Source organism: Limulus polyphemus, unplaced genomic scaffold (genome assembly GCF_000517525.1).
Source record: "Limulus polyphemus unplaced genomic scaffold, Limulus_polyphemus-2.1.2 Scaffold1581, whole genome shotgun sequence".
NCBI lineage: Eukaryota > Metazoa > Arthropoda > Merostomata > Xiphosura > Limulidae > Limulus > Limulus polyphemus.
This window is the reverse complement of record NW_013667191.1, coordinates 128,501-139,971: the sequence shown is the minus strand read 5'-3', so window position 1 is coordinate 139,971 and position 11,471 is coordinate 128,501. Positions and strand designations below refer to the sequence as shown.

Genomic DNA, 11,471 nt, shown 5'->3' with positions numbered 1-11,471 from the left:
AATGTGTATCCTTTCTCTTGATATTTAAATGTCTATTCAAAACTTACGATGGTTTAGAAAAATTTGAAACATTTCATTTCCTTTATTTCATAACTACCTCAGAGATATTAAATATTCTCAAGCTACAGTTGGTTTCATTATATTAAGAAAAGTATGAAATATTTACAATAAAACAATATGTTAATTATTAAACTGTAATGCTGATGTGTTTATTTTTAAATTACTATTAAAATTTGCTTCAGAGGTTGATAGTGAGAAGAGACATAGCAATTCAAAGATACCATTATATTAACACTTTACGAACTTTATTTCATCATATAACAAACTACATAAATAGAAAGATGTATAACATACAATTCCTAAAATACTATAGATATATTTTATATAAACAGAATTTTGAACGTAATTAGAACAGATTTAACTAAGTATTTGAGTTTGTGAAATTTTAATTTTGTTTGCAGTTTACATTTATCTTCCACAAAAACTGAAAATGGTATCTTGAAATATTGCAAAAAAAATGAGCAGATTAGTAAATTAAAAGGTAACACATATAAATAATAAGATTCAAACCAAAATGCACTTAAGTCTCAACTAACAAAATAAATCCAGAGAGAACTCCAAATGTCAAAGGAAATATTTAATATTTCGTGGTAGTTATAATTTGTTATCTATCTAAACATTTCCATGAAATATCATCAACTTTTTAAAATAAAAATATACAAGGAAATGTAGAAACTACTTTATTACAGATCAAAAATAGTTGAAATACTAGGAAAAAGAAAAAATTAAATTAAGAAATGTTGTAATTGAAAGTAAACTGCTACTAAAAAATTTGTTACAACAACCTACCTCCTGTCTTTCATCACAACATTCAAAATAAAAAGGTGGAATGTATGTTTTTATTAAGATAATAGTAAAAGAGTTATATCAGAGCCTTTACTATTTAAAGTTTCAAGAATACCTGCACTGGATAAATAAATAAATATATATATAAAGCACCAAATTGTAAGGTTGTTTCTCAAGAAGTTATGCAGTTTGAAGTTTTTAAGTTGATACAACACAAACTATTTCTGAAATACTTGTAAATAACATAAATCACTTTTGGAAACTAATGCTAGTAAATCAACTGAGTTATCAACATATTTCTAAAGTTTATATAGGAATTGCCTTGTGTAAAAAACACTTCAAATCACCATACATAGGATGTTTCTAATGTGTTTTTTTTTTGTATGTCAGTAACAGAAGTAGTTGTTGCCTATGACATCAATAAATGCAGAATGTACAAAAAAAAGTCACAACTACATAAATTTTAACAGCTATTTACAAGCTCGATGCATGAAACCACATGACATTGTACACTTTTGGCACAGTGAACCCTAATGAAAAACATACTGCAATAAAAGAAATATTATATTCTTATTTAATTGAATGCTTAACCACTGATAAGGTTTTAAAACTTCATAATATCACACATCTTGAAGAGAAGAAATTTTAATCAATGCTGTGTACATTAATGTTTCCAAATATGAAAAAAAAGACCATGCATGACATATACAAACTTGTCATCAAAACTTAATGGTCAATGCAAAAGTTTTGTAGACAATGTTGATTTTCAACAAACTTGTTAAGATTTGAAAAAATAACTTCAATCCAAGACAGTAACTAAACTTTCATGTTCACAATTAATAGCTTGTTTTGAAAATGTCTGTAGAGAAAATACTTTAACTTTTCTAACTCACCCACCTTGCTGTATAATTTATGGTTATGAAAACATGTGGTTTTAAACTTTCAAACTCTGGTCTACCTAATAATAAAATGATTATTTAATGCAAAATATCATCATCAGAAAAATACTTTTTCATTTATCTCTTTTTAACAAAAGCAGAAACGTGTCTTACATTTGAAAATTAATTTAAGAATTTATATATACCAGTGATGTATGTTTCATTTGAAGAGTATTTTGTAGGCATTTATGAGACCCATAAATATTTAAAAGTTGTGGTTATGTAACAAAAAAATAAAACAAGTAAGTATATTACAGTATATTACTATTGTAGCATAAAACACAGTGCTAGGAGACATTTCTCTAAAGATTATAATACAAAGAACTATCTGAAGAACCTTGGTGAGGAATTTAATGCTAATATAAAATTATATAAAAATAATACTTTGGTTTAAAATCTATCACGAGTTGATTTTATAATTTTAATACTTCAGAGTATAGAAGTTTATTTCAAATTTAAGGTTTCAACTTAATAAAAGTACTTTCATATACTACTTAAATACTTTCAAAGAGAAAACAATTTCTAGTTTAGATGACTCAAAATATTTCTCAGATTCAAATTTAGACCTAGAACAATTATTTATTGTGCAGTTTATTTTCTTCTATTAACAACTGAAAACAAATTTTGAACTTCATTTAACTGATTTCTTAGGAAGTTTTTGATACTAGGCCTTGCTACGAACATTTCTATATACTGATACTAAAGCTTCATATGCTTAGACTAATACTGCTCAGGCAGTTTTACATCTTGTAGCCTGAAACTCGTAAATAATTAATATGAAAATGGACTACAACCAATTGGGAAAAAATTAAAAACCCGTATATCAAAATCAAACTACTTACCACAATGTGTTTGTTACATTATGGTACTTAGACTGTGTATTGTTATCATTATGAACATGATAAAAAATTTCCTGCCATATGTCGACACCATAAAGATAATTTATACATCAGATTATATATAGAATTAATATTAAAAAAAAGGAGTGAAAGCAATACTGGAATATATTAATGCTGGCATTTCCCCCAAGCAATAACCTCTCTTAATACTAGATTTATTAGTAGCAATATTATGTGATATATGAATCATTGCAGCATAAAAACCATATTTATCAATGAGAAAACAAACTAATATTTTTGTTTTCAGAATTACAATTTCCACTGCTCTCTAACTATATTAGGTGGATTACTGCACTATTAGCAAACTACTCACTCTAACATGCTTGATACTTTCAACAGCATAATTTTATATCTTCCCGTTTTCACTTCAACGTAAAATTTTAAAATCACTAAACAAAATATTTTTGAGAATGAAACTGAAAGAAAAGGAAAAATGTTAAAAAAAGTTATGTTTCTGCCTAAAAAACGTTATTACGGTCATGTAAAGTTAATTAGCAGGTTTTCATGTATGTGTGAGTGATTCTGTAATATGATTTTGTTTCTCCAATAAGTGACAAAAAATAATTTAGTATGATATTAGTAAACCGATGCCTATTAATCTAGCAAGTAAAAGGTTTGGTGACCTGAAGTTTTTTCTCTCTTTAGAATGCTTAATTGGACTCTCACTTGCATGAAACTATGCAATAAAATAGATGTTAAATTAAAATAATGCATGCTCATGTGGACTACCTCTTATTAAATACAAATCAGTTTTTATTATTATAAGCAATTATGACACATACTGTTAAGTTCAAAATGTCAATTAAAGACAAAACCCAAAAACCTAACTGCCTTCTAAAGTTGGGCATTTCTTCATCAGGAATAAACTGGGAATTCCAAATTTGCCCTGATGAAGAAATGTTCATCCCCTTAAAGCTCTCTAGATATAGGATTTCATATTTTTTTTATGCTTTTATATGTATACTAAGCTTTGGAGACCTAATACAGAATGAGTATAAAAGATGACTATAACTTACGCCTTCAGTGTTGATGACTTTCACATGCTACTGACTTCTATAATAATTCAATATTGAAATTATAAATACACATAAAATTCAGTGCACTTATTAACCATTTGTATATAATGATATACATAAATAATGCAATAAGAAATATTATGCATTTGAAAAACAACAGCTAATGTACATTTTCCCCCAATAAAAGAGCTAGAACTTAGGTCTTAATATCTAACATAAGTAGTTTAATATTTTACTCTACAAATATTTGGTTGTCTAGCTGTATGTGACTAGAAACTTAAAATCTGGTATTAAGGTAACCAAATGACCCAGCTGTAATCAAACTTATTTCAAACATCACAATTATACATTCATATAAAATTCATACTTTGGTTCAATATAATAATGCTTCAACACACCTGAGAACATTCTGAGATCAATGCTGGATCTCAAATTTTCTTTCAGGGGTGGTCCCATAATCACATATAAACTAATCAGTGATACCTTAAAGTCAGGTCCCTTGCAACACTTATCAATTTAACTGACTACACTAATTCATATTTTTCTTTTATAATGAATGAATGAATGCTCTGTACATAACAACCATTCTTTACAAAGCCCCTTCTTCTTTATGGAAATATCTCATGGTAAATCTTTGACAGAGATTTACGCCCTGACTTTGATTCAAGTTACTAAAGAAGCACCACACCACATTACTTAACAACAGAAAAGTAATCAGTGAACCTTCATGAAACTTTTGCTAAACCAGATAAATTATCAAAATACATTAAAAGCATAGCATTACAAAAGAATACTAGAAATACATCTTTACAGCTAGTTAACATTTTTATAGTATTACCTTATTATACACCTTACACAATCCAGTGAGATTGATTAATTCCTACAACTTCTTGCTCATCAAGAAATTTAAAGAAATCACATTATTAAGGTAGGAGATTCTTGCAGTTCAAAGCAGGGAAGATACTAGTTGCAGCTGATGTGACATAACCTGCAAGTCTGTCTGAGATTTGAAAAACAAATTTTTAACTTTTGAGATTCTTTTATACCTTAACATACTGCAAGAAATCAAAATTCAAACATCAATTCTTAATCTTGTGTTTCATGTACTGCTATTTCAGATTGTGCTAAAGATAACCTTACTATCACACCTAAGTTAATTTACTAATGTAATTTTACATAACTGAAACAGCCTCGAAACACTATTCTAATTGAAAATCATAAATTATATTCAACGTTAACAATTAAAAACATTTTATTTAGACCTATCTATGGCCTTCAAAAAGTTGACGACTCTACATGTTTCGACGTTACAACATCATGTTTTTAATTGTGTACCAGTTTAACGTTGAATATTATTTATGATTTTAACTTTATACACAAGTGGCAAAATACTATAACTATTCTAACTTCTTTGTCTAAATATTGGTGTAGGGCTGCTATCAATTTACTACAAGTTATCATGTGAAGGATGAAATAAAACAGTAACTTAATAGGATGTTAAAAAGTGTAAGTTTAGGTTCTTAAAGATGTTGAAACTATACATCATGTACAAAAACTGAAAGGCTAAAATGGTATAAAATATTGTAGGGAAAGTAATATCAGTCACTATTTTGGCTGAATATAAGAGAAAAATAGAAGTTATTGAATTAAATGATGGAATATCACTGCATGTTTTTCAGTTCTTTACTATTATTTAAATTCTAATCAAGTATATGAATGAAGATTATTAAATGCAAATCTCTAGGAATAACAAACAAAACTCATGAAAAATATACAAACCTGCAAGTCTGTCCAAGATTTGTGTTTTACACAATTTTTTATATAAATTAGTCTTTCAGTCTGAAAGCATGTGAACAAAGCTGGTTGGAAAAAGACCTCTTCTACTGGGCTGTCCCTGAATCATACCTTCCATCCAGTCATCATCTTTCGTTCTTTCTCGAAGCACTATGATGATTTCACCTTTTTTGAATGATAGCTCATCTTCTTCATCACCCTCACAATCATAGAGTGTTTGACAACGACGTGGCTTAATCAGATCAGGCCGCTTGAAGATAAATATTTGACACAGAAAGTTCATATACTGATCATTGCTATGTACAAAGGTTTTTGTTATATAATTGCATTTTGCCACATGTATATTTTTTCTATTTCTTTAAAAAATATAGATTGTTTGAGAGTAAAATATTAAAGGTTAATATTTCAAATAGAAGTAAAATTCAGATAGAACTGCTGTAATCTCTTCCTGATAACACTATTATATCTTTTTGTTTTCAAAGTGAAAATACTTATAAAATTTCATAGATCTTGGTAAAAACTTTCTAAATAATCTAATTTCTATATGAAAAAAATCATAAATTTTGATTTAGTATTTGTATATTAGTATTAGTATATTTGTAGGTTGGGAAAATTTGAAGTTTTCTTGAGAAACACAGTTTGACACAACAAAAAATACTTCCTTTTCTCTTAGAATTTAAAGTTTTACCTAAAAGTAATAATGCACAGATGGTTAAAGAATTAGCAAAACATAAAAACCTAAAACTAGTCAAAAGATCAAGCTTGTTTTTCTTAAGGGTCCCGAAAGTGTTAAATTATTGAAGTTTTACAGTGTGTTCCACTAGTAATACTGGAAATTAAATATTTTCAGTATCAAAAAATATATATCTGTATTTAATGATTGATAAAACTATGCTTCCTTAAAAATATATATCTGTATTTAATGATATATAAAACTAAGCTTCCTTTTAATCCTCTACATGACAACCTACTTTTCTGGGAAGTGGAACAGGTGGCTGGTCAATTAACTGTAATTGACCACTGCTGGAAACACTTGTAGACAGACTTTCTGTAGAACTGCCACTGTTTAGTCCTGTCTTACAATGTTGATTGGCCAAAGCTGTATAGTTTCATAAAGAGAAGTCAAAATCTATTAAAAAACTGGTATTCAATTCTGTTGATTGGCTATGGTTGTACAGTTCCAAAAAGGAAAAAAATCTTTCTATCTGTAGTTTGCATCCTACTCTGTTGGTTAATTATTTTTGTATTTATCATTTATTTATTGGCTAAACAATAAAATCCATGAATTAAAAAACAATTGCTTGATTAAGTTTGTACAATTCCATGAATACAAAAACAATGTCATTTATAAGCTATTAATACTGTATTCTGTTTATTAGCTAAAGTTCTTTGATTCAATGAATGGAAAAACAATCATTGATTAGCATTCATGTGCAAAGTTTTTTGTTTTTCAAGAACCAAGATTTGTGTACTACTCAGTCTAAGCATTAAACAGTAACTTGTTAATTGCATTTCATGACTTTTTAAAAGATACATTCAAGATTTAATTAAAATACTTTATTAGCAATGTATGTCAGTAAACATAACACTAAAACACAGTTTACAGTTCAAAGTTTAATACCTATTTCTAATTTTTAAAAGAAAATATTTAAAGCATTCTAATTCTTCACTTCCCTGTGTCACGTGACCCTCTGCTCTCTGAAATGTCATTCTTAGATTTTCTTTCTTCCCTTTTAGGTTTCAGAAATACACCAATTAAATAAACAAACTATATTTTACTGGCAGATCAGGAAGTAAAATACGAACCTCCCATTTTCTGAGACATCAATAAACTTATTACACCTACCATAGAAGCTGATACAACTCATCATGCTTTTGAAATCACTTATTTGCTCATGCCTACTTGTCAATGGTGCATGTTTATTACTAAAAGGAAGGCCAATTTATGATCTTTGTAATTCTGAAAATAGTCTGTTTTGTTTTCACAGTGAAAACTATCATTTTGTAAACAAATCTTGATGTATGTATACTAAACTCAGTGATCTGAAGAATAATGGAAATTTTATAACCTACATTAGTTAGAAAGCCGGATAACTTATAGTCATTTGGGGGGTATTCTATTTTAGTGCTTAATATATTTTTGTTGTTAAACATGCATGTGAAAGTTACATATTTCTTGAACAATGACCAGTTAGAAAAAAAGCTTAAGAAAGCAGGTACCCCAAGTGTAAACTGGCCTAGGGATAAACTTGTTTTTTACATATATCTTATATTTATTGTTATATACTTTTTAATAAAAGTCACTAAAATTCTGAAATCAAAAACTTGTTAGATTATACAAAAAAACTTAAGTTACAAAAATTAAGTAAAAAAATCTTTCATGACCACCACTCAAGGAATGAATGACATCAAGTTACATCAGATACACTGTCTAAAAATGGTTTTGCACCTTAGTTTTGGATTTCTCCATATTTCAAGACTTTCACACAGTTATGTGTCGTATCATGTTTTATTGTGCAAATAGTAAATCTAGAACTGTTTCAGAGTGAACATTTTTCTTCAGAACACAAAACTACAAGGTTTCTAATAATACCCTATCCAAATGTTTTCAGACAACCTTTAATAGTTAGTCAATATTAATTTTTGTGTTATGTTCTTGTGTATGCTAAGCAGAAAGGTTTTACATGCAAGAAAATAGGGAATGAAATTTTAACTTGAATCAGCTGCATGAAATTGCATTGAGGCTTGTTACTCTAGGAAAGTGAGAATTATATGTGAGATAATAAATTTACACTCCAAAAGGTATGGGAGAGTTTAAAAAAAAAACTTTACCAACAGTAAACTAATGGAAGTCATCTCCTAGATGATACATAGTAGTTAACTTACCAGGAGGTACTGGAGGTGGGGGAGCTTTTGGTCTCCGTAGAGAGCTATACAGCTGTGATGACCGCCTCTCAAAAGTGCTATAAAGACAGAACAATACAGTCAAGACAATATAGGTTTGCTATTGAACAAATATAAACAGACATTAGACACATTGTATTCTAAGATGTTTTACTGAAGAGTTGTGTAAAAAACATTAAAAGTTGTCCATTGGTTTGCTGCCACTTAAAATGCAGAAACTGAAAAATGACAAGTCAAAAGGTTTAGTAAATACTTGTTTGACTAAAAAGTTTTTCAAACAATGCATTCTTAAAATGTCTTAAAGACTTATTTAAATAATATATAAGCATTATAAATATAAATTTTCTTTTATATTTAATCACACACACAGTAATAATTAAATATCAATTTCACTTTTTCCTTGTTCATGTAAATTAGAGTGAATATCTGGCATCTTACACATGTGTAGCCTCACAACTTAGTGGTTTAACTTTATGGACCCAAGATTGTTTTTGCCAGGTACCAAATATACAATTCCTAAACAATATTTTATCTCAATAATTTTGGTTAAATGAGTAATTAAAAGAAACATTTTAGATCAACCTTACCTTTTGGCTATTTGGGTTTCTGTTGGTTTTGGGGGTAGGACTTTGCTGCTTATTCCTAAAATATGATGGACAGATCATTCCTGAATGATACTAAGTCAAATAAAGCACACTAATAGTAACATACACACATGTATACACATGTGTGAGAAAAATACTATTTTTTGTTTTAAAATGAGACTGGATAACATAAAACATTTTATCAAATTGCTATTACATATCTAAACATAAAATGTGCATGGTAAAATAATGAACCAAAAATTATATCAATATTCACATTTTTTCTATATCATCTAACAGAAAGCATTGGAAACACTCATCATAACTTAAAGTTAACATATCCTTTCAAAAGCTGACTCACTAATTTTATCACACCTGTTACAAGTAAAAGTACTTTTAGGATTAGTAAATGCTTTGTCAGAGTTATTTTCACTCTTTCACTGCCATGTCTATAGATAACTCCTGCATGAATCCCTTATTTTACTAGTATTAAGCATATACTCTAAGAAACAAATACTTCAGTGTGAAATGTTTACCCTAAGTTGTTAAAGCATTTTGTACCTGGAAAAGAACCAACATACTGTCAGGAAATACTGTACGAATCCCTGACCTTCCTAGTATAGCAAACATCTACTCTAAGAAATAAATACCTCCATAACTTTGTTAAAACATCTCATTATCTTTACTACACAAAAAATAAAAGAATTCAATAAATTTATAAATCACAAAACAGCATACAGTTTCATCAATAGGTATACTTAGCATTCATCATGTTTTTGAATCTAATAATAAGACTCGAGTGTGATCTCTAGTCTCACACACTTAAACTTATATTTGATTTTGGTATTTAACCCAGACAAACCTCAACTTAAAACACTAGCTAGAAAAATAACTAATACACTTACCATTTTGTGGTTCAGCTGCTGCAGTTCCTAGGTTACTTTTCCCATAAACAATGTTATCATTTGTAGAAACTTTGATCTCTGTTGTGGATACTGTCAGTACTTTTTTATTATCCTTTCCACTAGGAGGCACTGTACAAGGTTCAGGATTAGACTGTCTACGAACATGACCTTTCACTCCTAATGAGGAAGTTGGAGGAACAGGTGGGGGTCGTGGTGCTGTTCGCTTCTTTATACTTCCATATGAGACTAGGCCTAGAAAAGATCAAATGTTAATACAATTAAAGATTATTATTGTTACTTTTAGTATAGTTATTCTTACGCAATGTTTTACTTATGTGACCTATATATCCTTTAAAATTACACATTTTTCTAAACTTTTATGCACCAAGTTGCTTTGTTGGTTATATGGTCCCCAATGGCTCATGTCCCACAAATTAAATGACCCCTACCTATGTATTTTCCCAAAAAATTACTTTTAATATATCATGCAACATAAGAACAAATTTGTAATTTAAAGGTTAAAAAAAGCAACATCTATCAACTTGACTCACAAAGAAATAATTCAATTTTTTCATTTACAGTTCTATTCCAATGCATAAAAAACAGTTTTAGTAAAATGGTAATTTAATAGAAATTTTCAAGTGATGTTTTTCTATTCAAACCACCACATAATTTTTCTTCTAGTATTACTAAATAAAACGTTCAGATGATCATGCTTAATTACTGCCTCATAAAAAAATCATTCCTGTTAAATCCTTTCATAACTATTAGATTTTTTTCTGAATATTACTATGTAAATATACTAAATTCTTTTTATAGGTCTAAAATAGTCACCTTTTTAGATACTTTCTTGGGACATCAGTCAATTATTTTACCCTTTTGTTCTCAGAATACAATTGCATTACCAAAATTTCAGTCAATATATGACTAACTGAACTAGCATTTAACCCTCATTTGCTGACTCACACACAAAATTTTATTGAACTACTATTTCATGAATTTATGTCAATTAGTTTGGTATCAAACTGTAAATTACAATTCAAATTTTAGTAATATACATTACACAATTTCTTAATTTAAAAGCAAGTATTAAAAAAACACACAGATAAACATCAATTTCAGTGTGTCACGTCGTATGTTGAATGCAGCACTGGTGCAAGTTAGATGTTTGTGAAGTCAAAATAATTTGGAACAAACTAAAACTCAAATTACCAATATTGACAGCTCGAATATAAAATAAGAGCCTCTTATTTTTTCAATTTGCTAAGATATTGCTCACGTAATAAATCAAAGACAGTGGCACCCCACCCACCCCTTTCCATTTTTAGAAACTCTCCCTCATATACACTTAATTCTATATATGACATGAATAATTGATCAGAAGTTCAGAATGTCCCCCTAGTGACTTTCTCAGCCATTTTAATGGACTTGACGCAACTTCTTTCTTTTGAACCAATATTTCAATGAGGTAAGATTTGTCTTTAGTCTGCTCAAAATTTCATATTTTTTTAGACTAAAATACATCTTATCTAAGCTTGATAAATTATAGTGGAATTCTATGGTATTAATGTAATAATTTATGATT

At 28.6% G+C, this 11,471-nt stretch overlaps 1 protein-coding gene across 3 annotated transcripts in view; it reads right to left on the bottom strand.

Moving 5' to 3' along the window:
• Nucleotides 1-1,217: 1,217 nt before the first annotated feature.
• The window catches only part of LOC106464183 (arfGAP with SH3 domain, ANK repeat and PH domain-containing protein-like), a 94,964-nt gene continuing 84,710 nt past the window's right edge, over nt 1,218-11,471 (bottom strand). For 2 of the 3 annotated variants that reach the window (XM_022391876.1, XM_022391878.1), the window contains 6 exons: nt 9,887-10,138; nt 8,985-9,039; nt 8,380-8,456; nt 6,465-6,592; nt 5,479-5,743; nt 1,218-4,699 (listed from right to left, as the gene is read on the bottom strand). In XM_022391876.1, the coding sequence (XP_022247584.1) occupies nt 5,534-5,743; nt 6,465-6,592; nt 8,380-8,456; nt 8,985-9,039; nt 9,887-10,138 (722 nt within the window). In that variant the 3' untranslated portion in view covers nt 1,218-4,699; nt 5,479-5,533. The remainder of the gene's footprint in view (nt 4,700-5,478; nt 5,744-6,464; nt 6,593-8,379; nt 8,457-8,984; nt 9,040-9,886; nt 10,139-11,471) is intronic. The other variant, XM_022391877.1, reaches the window with a different exon arrangement.